Source organism: Equus caballus, chromosome 3 (assembly GCF_041296265.1).
Source record: "Equus caballus isolate H_3958 breed thoroughbred chromosome 3, TB-T2T, whole genome shotgun sequence".
NCBI classification, from domain to species: Eukaryota; Metazoa; Chordata; class Mammalia; order Perissodactyla; family Equidae; genus Equus; species Equus caballus.
The window spans coordinates 58703343-58719418 of NC_091686.1; the positions used below are offsets into that span (position 1 = coordinate 58703343).

At 51.0% G+C, this 16076-nt stretch overlaps 1 protein-coding gene across 2 annotated transcripts; it reads left to right on the top strand.

The window, feature by feature from the left end:
- The first annotated feature begins 6858 nt into the window (after nt 1-6858).
- NKX6-1 (NK6 homeobox 1) lies at nt 6859-14277 on the top strand. 2 transcript variants are annotated; one of them, XR_011437054.1, is made up of 4 exons: nt 6859-8666; nt 10299-10471; nt 11649-12599; nt 12737-12874. XR_011437054.1 is itself a non-coding variant. In XM_005608659.4 (3 exons), exons 1-3 carry the CDS (start codon nt 7997-7999, stop codon nt 12992-12994), a joined length of 1101 nt encoding a protein of 366 aa, XP_005608716.2. In that variant the 5' UTR covers nt 6859-7996; the 3' UTR covers nt 12995-14277. The 2 variants fall into 2 exon arrangements, 1 of the variants encoding a protein (XP_005608716.2); XM_005608659.4 differs by lacking the exon at nt 11649-12599 and having other exon boundaries at nt 12737-14277.
- The last annotated feature ends 1799 nt before the right edge of the window (nt 14278-16076 follow it).

The following is a 16076-nucleotide window of genomic DNA, read 5'->3' on the forward strand; positions in this document are numbered from 1 at the left end:
ACAGCTGCTGCAAGATGGCCTCTACGAGACAATGCGAAGAAAGACAATGCAGTAGGTCCAGCATCTCTGCAAGAAAGTCACTTGTTAGCATGACAAAGTGCTAGTTTTAAATAAAGAGTAATTAACTTACCCAAGGTCACAACCAGGAGCGGGTAGAGCGTGAATCAGAACCCCAGGCTGGCAAACAGCAAATTCATTCTAATAGTCAGGGTTTCACTTCCGGTGCGTTGATAGCTGTGCTGTGCTGATTGTAAAATGGCTTTAGGACCACTCCTATTCGCTCGTTACTCCATGATACCTGAAGCATCCCAAGGGACTTGAGATTTTCTTGGTGGCCAATGGGATAACCCACATCCTTGGCAATTTTGCAGGGTAAAACAGCCAGGTTGACTGGTTTGTTTTGAAGGCTACCTGGTCCTTGAATGACCATTCAAGGTCATATGACCAGAGCCATATTCTAGACCATTTGCGAAGCAAATCTACGATCACCCACTCTCCTAGGTTCATGGAAGAGGATGTGAAGCTCCAGTGTGTGTATGTTCAAGTTAAAAGTTAAGGTCAAAAGTAATTAAAATACCTAAAACTTCTCTAAAAATAAAGTTTACTACTTCTTAAAAAGTAACTAAAATTATTTTGAAACTTAACTATTTGCCTCCTGTGCAAACCAAGGTCTAATATTATTTTCAGAAATTAAATTTTTATTTGAAGAATTTAAAAAAGAATTCAACAAGCTCCAAAATTCTTTTCAATGTTTTTCTCACCTAAGAAAATGTGAACTGTGTTTTTTCCTGTAATGGAAAATGCAAAGATTCACTTTCTATTTGCTTATCAACTTGGAATATTCGGACTGCTTTCACGTGCATTTAAATTTTTTTTCTGTTCTCAGAGAGACAGTTCAATATAGTGGTTAAAAGTACGGACTCTGGAGCCAAACTCCCCAGGGCTTAACTCCCAGCTTCCCCAGTTAGCAGCTGTATAATGCATAGTTTTCACAGGTCACTTAACTTCTCTGGGCTTTAATTTCGTCGTCCCTATAATGGGGCCAACTGGAGTACCTAATTCAGAGACTCAGAGTTGTTGTTGACTTAGTACTGTAAAGTACTCAGAACAGTGGATACTCAGTGTTAGCTACTGTTATCGTAATTACATCATAAAATTCTGAGGACTAGTGGCAAAGTGTCTGAGGATCTGAAGGGGTTAATGGTAAGTGGAAGACTCAGAGCAGGGACCGTGGCATTGGTGCATATTGCTCTCTGAGAGATGACAGGTCACTGGAGTATGCTGAGCCCAGGTCTTCTGACACATCTCTGACCACGACAGGGCACTCTCACATCACAGGGGACCCAGTCTGGGAGAATACAGCGCTGATCTGTACCTGCTTCAATGAGTGAAGAAAGCAGGGATAGAAATGGGCTTAAGGATACAATAGTATATACTCAATATGATTTCAACCATTAAGAATAACAACTGGAGAAAAGATGGCAAGCAAATATGCCAAAATATCAGAAGTGTTTCCCCCTGAAGACCTGATTAAGGGTGACTTTTTGTGTTTTTACAATCCTCTCTACTTTCCAAATGTTCTTTATTGAGCATAGTAATGTTTTGATAATCAGAGAAGAAGAAAACTAAAATAATTCCAATAAAAATTTGTCACAATTCAGTCAAATAATGGAGTGTAAAGAAGGGTAGGTGAGGAATAAAGATTTAAAATCTAAATGTTCATTTTAGAGGGCCTTTGCTATCTGAATTAAAGTGAGAACTGCCCCACCCACCCTTCACTTAATGAATTTGTCAGTCCAGACAAAAATTCAGCAAATGTTGGGGTTGGTTCGTGTCATAGTGGTTAAGTTGGGGCGCTTTGCTTTGGTGGCCTGGGGTTTACAGGGTCAGATCTGAGGTGGGAACTTACACACCACTCATCAAGCCATGCTGTGGTGGCTGCCCACATACAAAATAAAGGAAGATTGGCACAGACGTTAGCTCAGCAGCAATCTTCCTGAAGCAAAAAGAGCAAGACCGGCAATGGACGTTAGCTCAGGGCCAAGCTTCCTCACCAAAAAAAAAAAAAAAAAAAACCAACAAAAAAACCCCTGAAAGTTAATCAAGGAGCACAGCAGTTACACAGAGGCAGACTGCCTCACTGAGAAAATAACGGTACTTTTAGCCCAACAATGCAGGCTTGTCTTCTGTAGACGGAATAAAACGCTAAGAAGTTTTTTCCACAAGAGGGCGGTAACTCCTCAGAGTTTCTTTAAAAGGGACTCCGAGCACCCAGGCACTGTAAGCCAAGCCGCGTCGCAAATAAGTAACTTTTGCTCACCAAAGAATAAGGAGAGGCACATTCAAGGAGGCTGACAGGGCCAATATTGACACACTCACGCACACCCAAGGCAGAGCCACAATTTTTAGCAGGACATAAAGAGGAACTAGCTTAAAACTACCTAAAAGGTGTTTAATGGGCGTTCTTTATACAGGTATAAGTTTTTCATGGTAGTTCACATCAGATACGGTGTAATGTGGTGGATCAAACCGGACTAGCCTTTTATTCTGTAAGGACATTGTAGGAACACACGGACATTCCCTCAGGCCTGTGATTCCACGCCAGATCCCGATTTCCAGAAGATATTTCAAAGCAAGTGGGTTCCCTGGAAGCAAACGGGTCTCTGCAGAAAATGCTTGGGGCGGGGTGGGGGGGGGGGGGGTGGGAGGTGGGGAGGAGTGGATTACACCTACGTTTATGTGCTTTGCTGAAGTTATGTGTGCTTTGCTGCAGTTCAAGGCAATTTTCTCTCTAGTAGGTCACTGGTGTTTTCTTGCATTTACTCTCATTTCTGAATTCGGTATTGATGTTGCAGACATGTCTGGACCTTAATATCCTCCATCTTCTTGGACCTTCCAGAACTTTCCCTTTCGAGTGCACGTATCCCCCAAGAGAGCTCAGTGCGTGTTGGGCGATTGTGCGGCAGGGCTGCCGTGCGGCCACTCTGCAGATCACCAAGGGATGTCCCGGCTTGAGGTTGAGGTCTTTTTGGTTGTAGGTCCGACGAGGCTGTCTACGCTGGTCGCTTCCCTCACACGTTCTGTGTTGGCCTCCGCTGGGAGGCCGCCGACCACAGGATCCTACAACGCTCTGCACCATCCGGCGTTTTTGGCCTCTCTGTACCCCAACCCTTCCCAGATCGGCTCCTTAATTCCTGGTCAGCCGAAACAGCCAAGGGTCCAGCTCCCACCCAAAGCATTTACAGGAGGCACAGAGAGACCGACAGACACGCTCTCCCTGCTCCCCACCTTCCTTCCCCGAGAGCGGGCTGTGCCAAGCTCGTGGATCTTCCCTCTCCCTTGAGTTTCTACTTAGCCGCCGCTCGACCTCTCCCACCATTTAACATAAACCCAGCCGGCCTCCCAGCTCAGCCGAACAGGCCGCACTCGTCCGCCGGAGGGAGGGAGTTATTAAAGAAGTGGTCCAGATGATTCAAGCAAACACACTGTAGAGAGAGAGGTTTTTGGCCTGAAATAAACACATACTTCCCTTCACTCCCTCTCTCCTCCCTTTTCGCGAGTATAGAATTGGTTTCCTATGGTTGCACTTGCGTATCCAGACATTTCACATGAACAGGCTTGGGGAACAATAGTTATCGTTTATCCCCGACCGCTGACTTGAAGTACATTTAGCTGAGATTTCATTTGCATTCCTTCTAGGAGTTACCTTGAACTTAGTGGCAGTTCCTTCAACTTAAAAGAGACGTATCAAAACGCGCTAGGCGGCTCTGAGTCAAGGGTTAGACCGAGGGTAGGGCGCGCAAGTGCATGGCGCAGGCTGCGGAACAGGAAGAGCAGGCTAAAACGAGGAACTTGAAAACAGGCGCGTTTGTTCGCACGCTTAGAGAAAGTCAGGGGGGCGCGTCGGCTTCCTTACTCCGGCCCTTTCAGCCTTTTTTGCAACCTCAGAATTTGCCAAACCGTTTTCATTTATTTTTCAATTAAAATGCAAATCATTCGCTTTCAGACACAGCTCCCCCCCGCCCCCCTCCCCCATATACTGTGCAGAGATGCGAGGGGTGCGTCGCGACCACGTGTTACACTTTCTACTCCTAGGGGTTGTTTAGAAAGGTCCGGCTTTATTATTAGGTCATAGGCAGAAAGGCGTGCAGGTTCTGGGGGGCCCCGAGGGAGAGTAAGTCCTGACTCTCTAGGGCGTTTGTAAGCCGCGTCTAAGTGACGGCCCCGACCAGAGACGGGCCTCTTGCATCAGCGTCGAGATCTGCTCCTCCAGGACTCGGTCCTGAGGGTGGTTTTAGCTCCGCGGGGGCAGGGCCACCTCCCCCTGAGAGTGACAAGGGCAGCCCACCCCTCCGGGACGCCCCTCGCTCTCCCCGCTCCCAGGTGGAGACGGACGGAGCAGACCAATGGCAACCGGCGCGGGCGGGAGGCACCCTCCTGCCTGCGGCGCCCCGCCGTGTGTGCCTAGAGCACACGCTGCCCCACGCGGGATTCAGGCACCCGGGGTTCACCCCTGGAGATCGACGTACACAGACTCCAGAATGTTTTTAGTATCCCGATTAAGACCAACGCTGCTATTTTAACTCCGCACTGTGAATGATAAATAAAAGCAAACAATGGAGACTTACTCACACCCAGCTTTACAACTATTTACCGATGGCAGTTAACCCGGAGTTGGGTTGAGCTGAATCAGTCTGTCTCCATCTCTCTTTCTCTCTCTGACTTTTCTCTGTCTCTTTACCCACATCAGATACTAAATTTACAATAGAAAAATGTTCAATTCTTTCCCGGGTCACAATATTGACATAAAATCAAGGGGGTCGCTTTCTGAAATTGGAATCTTTCACTAGCTTCCTTCCCTCTCCATTCCTACCTAGTCCTTGAGAAGGCGATGTCCTGGGGCATGTGAGGAGGTCGCTGGTGGCCCAGGAGCGGTGGTCAGGCGGGAGATTGTGTGCCACGGCCGGGCTGGAGTCTCTCGAGGCGAAAAAAAGTTTCGTTTTTAACGAAGCGAGAGGCAGAGGAACCACAACACCCGGGCCAGGGCCGGGCTGCAGGGCTACCCGCCTCCCCCAGTCTCTCTGCTGAAGCAGCAGGGCGCTGGGGTTTAGACCCACAGCCCAGCACAGCATCCTCTCGGGGAATGTGCGGATGGTCTCCACATCAGCTCTCTTCTTGCCCGACTGGGCATAATTCACGCTGAGGAAGGACTTCACCTTCTCCCAGGTCAGATTCTAAGGTCTTTGAAGTGATGGTTTGAGCCCAGTCTCGAAGTTAACGAAGAAGGGTGGAGCGGGAAGAGGGGGACGAAATAAGAACATTGCTTTTGTCTCAGAAGTGAATAATAAAACTGGCAAAAGATGAAAAAAATTTTTAAAAGCTCAAGCTGCCACCGTTAAAAGACCATTGCTTTGGAAACGAAGGTTATCAAAGGGGAATAAGCCCTCTCGGCTTTTCGTGCTTGGCACTTATCGCCAAACTCCATCCACGCGTGGTGACGCTCAAGTTTTATTCTTGAGCTATTTCTTTCCATTTTGTGAGAATTAAGTTTGGACTTAATGATCTCACCCAAATGGCTGTAGTGACCACCTCTCAATAGTGTATTACTTTAACATCCCGAAATCTCAAAATTGTACAAGGGTCTTCCTCCTCACGTACACAGCTCACCCCTGCCGGGAATTTAAAGATTGCCAGAGATGGAAGAGATTGAAAGGGAGTAAGGGAAACCATTGTCCAACTTCGAAACCCTAGACACCCCATCACCGCAGCCCCGAAGCCAGGACGTCGCCATCTCCCGAAACAAGCCTGGAATTGAGGGCAGGGGCCAGAGTTTTGGAGACGTTTTTCAAAACCTTACAGTCCCCGGGGGATACCGAGATACTTCTGCATCTAAAGACTACACCCCAATTTTGGTGATTCTGGCCCCAAGTAAACTCGAAACAAATAACAACGATAATCAAAGAGGAGAAAAGTTAAAAAAAAAAAAAAAGACTCACTACTCTCAGGTCTAAACATCACACGAGAAATAAATATTCCCATTACGCTGATTCCGTTCCCTGCGAATGGAGCAAACCTATAAAAGATAACATCCCGGGGGGGACCCAAGAATGAGAAGAAAAATGAAGGGGAAAGAACAGAGAGGGAAAGCGGGAGATGGCAAGGATGGAAGAGGACGATCCTTCGGCCTACAAGGGGATTAAGGACATCTATAGGCTTAAGGAGCAACAAATTAATTTACACAATTCTGGGAGAGCCCAGATGGCCTTTTATTAATCCCTTCAAAAGAAGGAGCTGGGCCAGGGCTGCGCCGGCTGCCTGCTCCATTAGCTCCATTTTACAAGGGACCAGACTCTGTTCGAGGTGAGGCGTCGCGAGCTCGCGGGGGAAGAAGGGGCAGGGTGACGCGAGCAGGCGAGGGGGGAGGCGAGGGAAGAATATGAACTGCTTTTTCCATAAAAGGGCTGGGTTTTCATTATTCTTCTCTTTAAAAAGTAATACCCTCTTCGTTTCTGCTCCCCCCTCCTCTTTCCCATTTTATTTAACACAATTAATTGAGGCGTCCACTGGCCCAGCGGCGGAACCTCACCACTCGCCAGGCCCCGCCCCCTGGCCCCACCCACAGGAGGGATGGAGGCGGGAGGGGGCGGAGACCAGGCGGGCAGGGCCCTACGGCTCGCCCTCCTCAGCCAATGAGAGGGCGCGGCGCTCCCGAGTGGGCGCGCCCCAGAGGCGACGCGAGGTCCAGGGCTGCGCGCTATTGGACACGGTGGTTACGCCCCCGGACCGCCCCCGGCTCCTCGGCCCCGCCCCTCCCGGCCTCCACTGAGTGACGTCGCTCAAAGTTCTCATTTTGGAGCCCCACGTCCCCCTCCCTTTCGTCCCCCAGCTAAAGACGGGTAGGGAGTGATGCAAATGTTTTATTACCTTTGAGAGCTTCATCTGAACTGTCAGGCCCGGAGGGAGAGAGAAGAGGAGAGAGAGGGAGCGGAAGAACGGCGGAGAGGGTCAGCTTGGCCGGAGGACAGGACTCAGAAGAGCGAAGCCTGTAAAGCCACGAAGAAAATGCGAGAGAGGAGAGGCAAAGGTGGAGAGTGAGAGGAAGAGAGGGCGCCCGGGGGTGGGGCGGGGGTCGCCAGGCCGGTTTGCAGAAGTGGATAGGCGAGCGGAGCCGTAACGGAAGCCTTCAGACTTTTCACACTTAGTCTTGCTTTTCTGTGGTTTTTTTTTTTTTTTTCCTCCTTTTTCTTTTCAATATTGCAACTCTAGTGCCCCGTGGCCCAGAGGGGAAGGCGGGTCGGCGCGCCTACTCGGGGAGCCGCTGGATTGTGGCACTGCCCTTTCTGGCGCAGCAGCCCCGGGCAGCGCCGGCGGAGGAAGCCCGCCCAGAGGCGAGATCCTCCCGCGGCTGGATGCGCTCTCTCCCCGGGCGCAGCGGGCGCCGAGTGCGAATCAGCCTCGCGGCCCAAAGAGCAGGGCATCCGAGTGAGATTAGAGGAGAGCGTCGGGCGGAACCTGGCGTCCTTTGAACCTCCCTAAAGAAAGCGAGCCAGCCCCCACCCTCCAACATCAAAGTGGAGATTCGGTGACTCTTAACTTTGTTACAAACTCTCCGGGGCCGGCCTGGGTTTTGTTTTGCTTATTTCCCGAGGGGAGAAGATGAGAAGTAGAGCACTTTGAGCGGCGAGGAAAAGTGAGGAGGACAGAAGAGACCGAGATTGAATCCAGGACTCGGGGAGCGAAAGCACAGCCGAAACCACCCGGCTGCTCGCTGGTCTCGGCGGTCACCGCCTCTCGAGTGGCGCGTTTGGACATTTCTGCTGCGCAGCTCCGAGACAACTCTCGGCGGCGGCGTTCTCGGCCCGGTTGGCAGGTCGCCTCCGGGTGCGCGGAGCGACTCCTTGCTCGCGCCCTCGGCGCTTCTCGCTCCCCTGCGCCCCGCCGGGGGCACCGGCCGGCGCCCTCGCTGCGTGGCTGCGGGCTCCGGCCTGGCCGTGGGATGTTAGCGGTGGGGGCCATGGAGGGCACCCGGCAGAGCGCGTTCCTGCTCAGCAGCCCGCCCCTGGCCGCCCTGCACAGCATGGCCGAAATGAAGACCCCACTGTACCCTGCCGCGTACCCCCCGCTGCCTGCCGGCCCCCCTTCCTCCTCGTCCTCCTCGTCCTCATCATCGTCGCCCTCCCCGCCTTTGGGCGCCCACAACCCAGGCAGCCTGAAGCCCCCGGCCGCGGGGGGGCTCTCATCCCTGGGCAGCCCCCCGCAGCAGCTTTCGGCCGCCACCCCGCACGGTATCAACGACATCCTGAGCCGGCCCTCCATGCCCGTGGCCTCAGGGGCCGCCCTGCCCTCCGCCTCGCCCTCCGGTTCCTCCTCCTCCTCTTCCTCGTCCACCTCCGCTTCCTCGGCTTCGGCTGCTGCCGCCGCCGCCGCGGCTGCCGCTGCCGCCGCCTCCTCCCCCGCGGGGCTGCTGGCCGGCCTGCCCCGCTTCAGCAGCCTGAGCCCTCCGCCGCCGCCGCCCGGGCTCTACTTCAGCCCCAGCGCCGCTGCCGTGGCCGCCGTGGGTCGGTACCCCAAGCCGCTAGCCGAGCTGCCCGGCCGGACGCCCATCTTCTGGCCAGGAGTGATGCAGAGCCCGCCCTGGAGGGACGCGCGCCTGGCCTGCACCCCTCGTGAGTACGATCGCCCGCGCCGGGCTGTGCGTGTTCTGCCCGCTGCGGGTCAGTCCACCCTCTTGCTCCCCAGTGGTTAGTTTGGCAGTGCTGGAATCGCACGACTTAGTCTGGGCCAGGGCGTCCAGCTAGGGATTCTTGCTTTCCTGAGCTCGCGTGGTTGCGTCCAAGCGCTCCCCTCTCCCCAAGTCTTGGGCACGCCTCGCAGAGCGGGTGTGCATGCGCCCGCGTGGAACACACCGCGCTGCGGGGCGTGTGTCTCACCCGAGGACCCGGCTGCTCCCGGAGCGGCCCGGCCGGCACCGCAAGGCCGGCCTGAGTTAAAGAGGAGGGGAGGGCAGGAGAGCCACTGCGCCCCCGCCCGCACCCCTGCTTTCCCGTCCCCTGTCTGCCTGCCAGGGCCCCATTCTACCTTCGCCAGCCTACCCGGCTTCCTCTCTGAGGACCGGTGGGGACCGGCAGCGACGAGCTCTCCACAGCCTTGAGCCGAAGCGCGTGTATTTGCAAGTACGCCTCAGCCCAGGGTGTCCCCACCTCACCTCTTCGCCCTCGCTCCCCCGAGTGCAGTCGGCCCGGGTGCGCGCCTTGAAGGCCCGCGGCCCGCTGAGGAGGGCGAGCGCCGAGTCGCTTCGGGCCGTTCCCCACCGCTGGGCCCTCGCTTTCCGCCTCGGGCCAGGGCGTACTGAGGGGCATCGTGGCCCACAACATCCTAACACGAGAAAGAACCGGACGGACAACGAGGTGACAGGACAAGGACCGGGGATAAAGCAGCATCCCGCAGAGACCTTGCTTGAAACCGAGTTGCCCCGGGATCACTCTCCTCTTTTGGGTTGCTGGCCACCGCGCCGCGGAGGCTCCCAGCCTCGCAGGTGGCGTTCGGAGCCTAGCACTGGGTCCTTTTCTTGCTCTATTCTTTGCTTTTGACCGAGTCCCCAAAGTTTCATCTGAGTCTCTGGACCTCTTTCGTGTGGTTGAGCGACAGTTCCCGAGGGAAGTGGCGGGAGCCCAGCGGAGGCTCCCTTGGGAAGCTTCGGGACGGCAGGCGGCCCGGGTGGGTGAGGGTGTCGGGGAGACGCTATTGTATTCGCGTTGATGGCCCTGTAGGGACCGCCAACAAAGGCGGCGCCCCCTCCCCCTCGGCCGCAGCGGCGTTAGACTTGGGGGCTATTTAGCTCTCTTGTGTGCGAAAAACAAGGCGTCCTTTGTTGCGCGGACGCAGGTTAGGAGAGCGTTCCGGGAAACAAACTAGGCAGCCTCGTGCAAAGCCTCGGGGCCGAGCGAGCCCGCCCGCACGGCCACGGCGCGAGGGGCCTCGCCCCGCGCTCCTCCCAGGACTGGGCCGGGCGGCTCGGCGCCGGCGAACTTCTCAGTGCGCGCCCTCGCCGCTGGCCGTGCGCGCCGGGCACGGGTTCCGACTGCTGCTCCAAGCCACCCGGCTGCTTCAAAACAGGTGGGCGTCAAAGGCCAGGGGACGCGCGCCGCGCAACTGGAAGCGCCGCGACATTTCTGGGGCCTGCCGCGGAATAAGCTTTCCTTTCCCACCTAGACATTGTCTTTCGAATCCTTTCCTTTTCCTTGGATCCGCTTGTCACCGATTGTTTTTCCCCTTCCCTTGTTTATCTGTTCTCGCAGATCAAGGATCCATTTTGTTGGACAAAGACGGGAAGAGGAAACACACGAGACCCACTTTCTCAGGCCAGCAGATCTTCGCCCTGGAGAAGACTTTCGAACAAACGAAATACCTGGCGGGGCCCGAGAGGGCTCGCTTGGCCTATTCGTTGGGGATGACGGAGAGTCAGGTCAAGGTGAGTGGACCTTGCAAAGCTCGAGGGATAAGCCCCTTCCCCCGCTCCCCTCCCCCTTCCCCTCCCCCCGCGCTGCGCGCACTCTCGCACCAAACTATCAACAGCCGCCCGGGGGGTGCGGGTCTGAGGAGCCTGGGGAGAAGATGAGATCAGCAAAGCGGGTGGGGTGGGGGTTACAAAGGCTCTGGGGTCTCCCGGGCCTGCAAACTGTTGATGAACAAAAGGAATCAAGCCCCCGCCTTTGAAATTAGGTTAATCTAGATAGTAGAATGTGCTGGGGGAACTCGCCATTATTAGAGAATAAAAGCCTTACCAAAATATCAGCCCTGAGGATAGATCAGGCCAGTTAGATAGCTTCCATTTATTCTATTTGTAAAGATATTCAAGCTTTTGTTTATCAATTCAGGCCCCACTAGTTATATAAGTTCCTAATGTGTATCAGCATTATAGTGCTACTATATTAACTTGCAGGGTAAAAAAAAAAAAAAAAATCCAAGGATCTAAACACTTAGCACGGACGAATCTATCTGCTTTTAGCTTAGCAGAAAGCAGTCACTTTGGAATAGTAATTTTCCAAATGAATTGACAAGATTATTACTGTATTATGAAATTGAATTCTGTTTAAAATAAGTTTATCCACAGATGTAAGATATTTTACTGTTTGTGACAATTTATAATTAAAATGTCACTTAGCTTATAATTGACTTGTACAGTGTATTTCCAGGGAATCAAATTTGAGAAATCTTTCCTTGGAAAATAAAGGGATTGAGCCAGCTAGGCAAATTAAATCCACAGTTTCCTGTATTTCCAGTATTCCCTTTTGTTCCTCTTCTTCAGTTTATTATATTTGGGGGTTTTTTTGGGGGGAGGCAAGTGTATTTTCATTAGTTATATTGTTGCTCTTTAAATTAAGTAGGAATAACATTAGCCATGTCTGCTGGTTAGAGTGTATTTCTCCCTGGACAAGCATCATAAAATGCATTTCAGGAGTGATTTTGTATGTGACCATTAGAATACCATCACAGTTAAAATTATTTTTGCAGTGGTTGGTACAGAGCCTACCAAAGTAATCTAGAGGTCTTCATTTGTCACCATAAATATGTCTGCATGGCTAGAAGTGAATTATTATAGCTGTATAAAGAAAATAAAAATCACTTTCTTAATTCCGATTCTCTAGGTAAAATACATAACGGATGAGAAAATGGATGAGAAGCATAAAGACAAGATAATTCAATATATTTGGGAAATTGCTTGCTTATTCCTGATGCTTTAGGTTGCAATATGTGTATCAAACACAGTGTCAAACATCGTGAATAGGCCTAAAGTATTTGTATATAAAAAGATTGTCTTGGGGAGAAACAATATTAAAATAATATTTGAAAGACCTGGCATGTTAATAGTGGGAAATAATGTAATGGTAATAATGGGGAAAAATGTAATTGGCAAAATTACGCTTTTAAAAAATAACTGATGAAAATTTTAGCCTTGACTTTGATTTTATGAAAATCATTAAACCCGAGAGACAGAGATTGAGAGAGAGAAAGAGAAACCACTGTGATGATTTTGACTGAGCTATTAAATATTTTCATGCGTTTATGTTTATGTTGGTTAGCATTAGTGATTTGAGGTTTCTGTTCAGCAGATTTTTTTAACTTTACATCATACACTGCAAGTGTAAATAGGGTGGGGAGTGTTTTCCTAGCATGTTTGTGTGTATTCAGACCGGGAGAAGTGTAACAGGCAAATATCCAAAAGCGAAAAGGAGAGCAGAGGTAATTGGGGGAAATGCTGTGCCTTCTCCCACAAATCACACAAAACAGCAAGTACGCTTCAGGTTGTTTGAAATATCTTAATCTGAGAAAGAAAATAACGAATACAGTCACAGTCATCATGGGGCAACTTTACGAAGGGGAAAAGTTTTCTACTTCAAACTGGAAAGTAGGAAAGCGGACTCATTTTTAGGGAGACTCATTTTAAGTTTCCAAGTTTTTTCTCTTCTGAGAAATCGCTCTCTGACAACCTCAATACTCTTGTGTTACCATCGCTATGGCAACGGCAGTTTGTTGGTGCCTGTTACTCGGAGGAACCTGGGGCGACGGAGACTGACTTTGACGGCCCAGACAAGGAGGTCTCTGAGGGAGGGTGGCCAGCCGTCAGGGGCCCGCAGCAGGGACAGCCGCCGCGGGAGAGGTGGCATTTGCGGATCTGCTCGCGTTAAACCCCCTCCGCCCTTGTCTCCCTCTCCTCCCCTTTCCCGGCCCTCAGGTCTGGTTCCAGAACCGCCGGACCAAGTGGAGGAAGAAGCACGCGGCCGAGATGGCCACCGCCAAGAAGAAGCAGGACTCGGAGACCGAGCGGCTCAAGGGGGCCTCGGAGAACGAGGAGGAGGACGACGACTACAACAAGCCCCTGGACCCCAACTCGGACGACGAGAAGATCACGCAGCTGCTGAAGAAGCACAAGTCGGGCGGCGGCGGCGGCGGGCTCCTGCTGCACGCGGCCGAGAGCGAGGGCGCGGCCTGAGCGCCACCGCCGCGACAGCGAGGGCACCGAGGCCGCGGCGCCCCTCGCCGGGCCCGCCCGCCCGGGCGCGGCTGTTTTCTGAGATGTACATATCTATTTTTTTAACCTAGAAGCGGACGGGTCGGGGGTGGGAGAGACTCGGGGGTGGACAAGACGGCAGGAAGGACCACGAAATGCACCGCGTCCATCACGGGGCTGACACTCGCCGCTGACCTGCCTCCCCGCCCGCCGGGTCCCCAGGCCCGTCGCCCGGCCCCACCTCCACCCCGTGGCCGGGCGGGCGGGGCGCGGGGAGATGTTCGCGAAGGGTCGATGCCCACCGCGCAGGAGACCTCGGAGCCCCGTGGGCGGGCGCCCGCCCGGATGGGAAGAGGGACGGTCCCCCCCACAAACTGCTGTGCCGACTAAAGTAACCTGTTGAAGGCTCTTTGTAAATAAATCGTGAGTCACACTGACTAGAAGTTACTTTATTGTGAATATTTAAAATGTAAAATGTTTTTTGGATTTGGTATAAAAAGATGGACCTCCTTCTTCCTTCTACCCTTCCCCTTTTAAGAGCTATTCAAACCACACGTTCTCTTCCTTTTTTGAACTTAATTTGAGACGCTTAGAAAAGAATCTTCTCGATCCCCTCTCCTCTCGCTCCCCTCCCCTGGTCGGATTTGTTCGATCTCTCTTTTCCCTTCGTCCCTTCTTGCTGTTCCCCTGGCCACCCGCTGGCCCCGCGCCCGGCTCCCGCCTCCAGGACTTGAAGTAGAAGACAGGGGAACCAGGGAAGGCCTCAGACCTGCCTCTCGGTTCTTCTCTGAAATTGCACAGTCGTTTGTTGCTATTTATTAGTGATTTGAAGAAAGTATTGGGGAGGGAGGGGCTACAATAGCTTGTATTTAATTTAACTCCTTTCTGATAAAAATTCGTGTTAAGGTAGATGGTGGGAATTGTTACAACTTCTCTGGGTCAGAAACAAAAATCCATTTAGTTGCTGTAATTGAATTTGAAGTGTTTTGTATCATAAGAATACTATAGACTATGTAAATTGTTTTCTTTTTTAAGCTAATAACGGTGATATATTAGCATCTTTAACCTTTATTAATTTATATAAGGAATTCGGTTTGTAAAGAGAAGAAAACCCCCTTTGCAAGACCAGTTAAATGTAATGCACTTTCTGTTTCAAAGGATAAATCAAATTAAAAAACAGTTTGAAGATGTCTCTTGCCTTGAACGAAAGGGTGCAGATTGTCTGATCTCATCAGAGATCTTAAATAAAAGTCAAGACCACAAAATTTTTATATTGGTTTCTTGGGTAAAATAGCTCTTACTTTATTAACTTATTTATTTGGGGTGGGGGGGGGGAGAGTGGAGTCACATCTCTCGTTCTCCTGGATTGGGAAGATAAAAGAAATACAGCCCCACTCATAGGGCATCTTGGAGAGACTTGTCTAGCAAGCTGTTTCTGATGTCTGTGTTGTCTAATTTTTTCCTGATCGCTTTTTCCTGTGTGAGGAAGTCCCTGGGGGGTTTCGGGAAGCCCTCATTTCCATACATCCGAGATAGCTCCTCGGTGGAGCCCTAGCTGGGTAGCTGAGAGGAGGCTGCGGGGCTGACCGGGCTGCAGCACTGCTGTGTGATGTGGACGTTTCCCCCTATAGCCTGTAAAAATGCAGAAGTTAGTGGAAAGATGGCAACCTTGATTTTGCTAAACATTACAATAAAGAAGGGTGAATTTAAAGAAAGTTCTAATGAACGTGCAAGTCTTTATGGTTAAGGAAGCAATGTCCCAGCTTCTGCAGCTGAATTTGCAAAAAAACAAAAACAAAAACAAAAACAAAAAAAGGGCATCTCAGGGAGAAGGCTGTACCACCGTCTTGGGATCTTTTTGTTTTCAGACACTCAGTTCTAGGCTCAGTGAAATATAGTTACTCCTCAGTGTTTCAGGTTAATGAGCTTGTGTTCAAAGAGAGAAAAATCAATAGAATTCAGTAGATTCTTCAGGCTAGTGTTAGGTAAAGAAAGTGTGGGTCTGTTTTGTTCCTTTTTGAAAATAAAAAAGTGTGAAAACTGGGAATGAAATTGCCTGAGGGAAATTATTGTAGAATATATTCCTGGTGGCATGGTTTAATGGAAAGAAAGGACACAAATCTGCCCTATTTCTTTTCTTTAGTTTGTAAAGTCCCCAATAAGTTTTAAACTTCTGAATTTCTGCATTCTTAGCAAGACTAAGGTGTGTGTCCTATGAGAGGCAGCTATTTCAAAAGAGGCTTTGCTGTGCTAGGGTGATGCAATTTAAATCCTGGCTGTAGACACTAAGAACTTCCTTCCTTCCTTCTTCCCTCTCTCTCTCTCTCTCTTCCCCTGTCTCTGACTCTCCCTGTCCCTCTCTTCCTCTTTTTCTCTCTTTTTATGAAAGAACCTGGGTGGGGGGGTGTAAGTCTATTATCCTAAAACTTCACCTTATTATTTGTTAATTTGCAACAAATGAAAGCCTCTTATCTACTTTATTATTTTTACCTTCACCCCCTCGTCTTCTGCCTTGAAAAGCCAAGCAATTTTTTATTTATTCTTTCTTCCTAATAAAACAAAACTATCCCCAAGATAGTTAGAAACGCTATCCCAGGGATGTAATAAGAAGAACTATGATTAATAGCAGTAATATAGTAGTATCGGTCATAGGAAACTTGGAACTAGAATGGAAGCTTCTTCTCAAGAAGTGCATAAGGTTATAGGATTTATTCCAAGTTGGAAATACGGAAAGACACCTGTTCCAGTTCCTTTAGGAAGCATTCCCTCCGAGCTCTTCACCTTCACCTTCAGAGCCTCTGAGAGGTGTGAAAGCTGGTGGTGGCCTGGCCTCCGCCCTGCAGGCAGATATGCAGAGGGCAGAGGGGTCTGCATGCTTGCTGGCCTGAGCACTGAGTGGTGTGGGCAGCAGCCAGAGTCGGGCTCTGGGGCCAGGCTGCACTGGCACTCTTTCCTTTTTTCCAGTTGACTGCAGCAGTGACTTGAGATTTCCAGTTAATTTACTTCCACCTAGGATTCCAGCTGGCCACCAGTTACAACTGGCCCCATAAAACTGAGGGTGAGG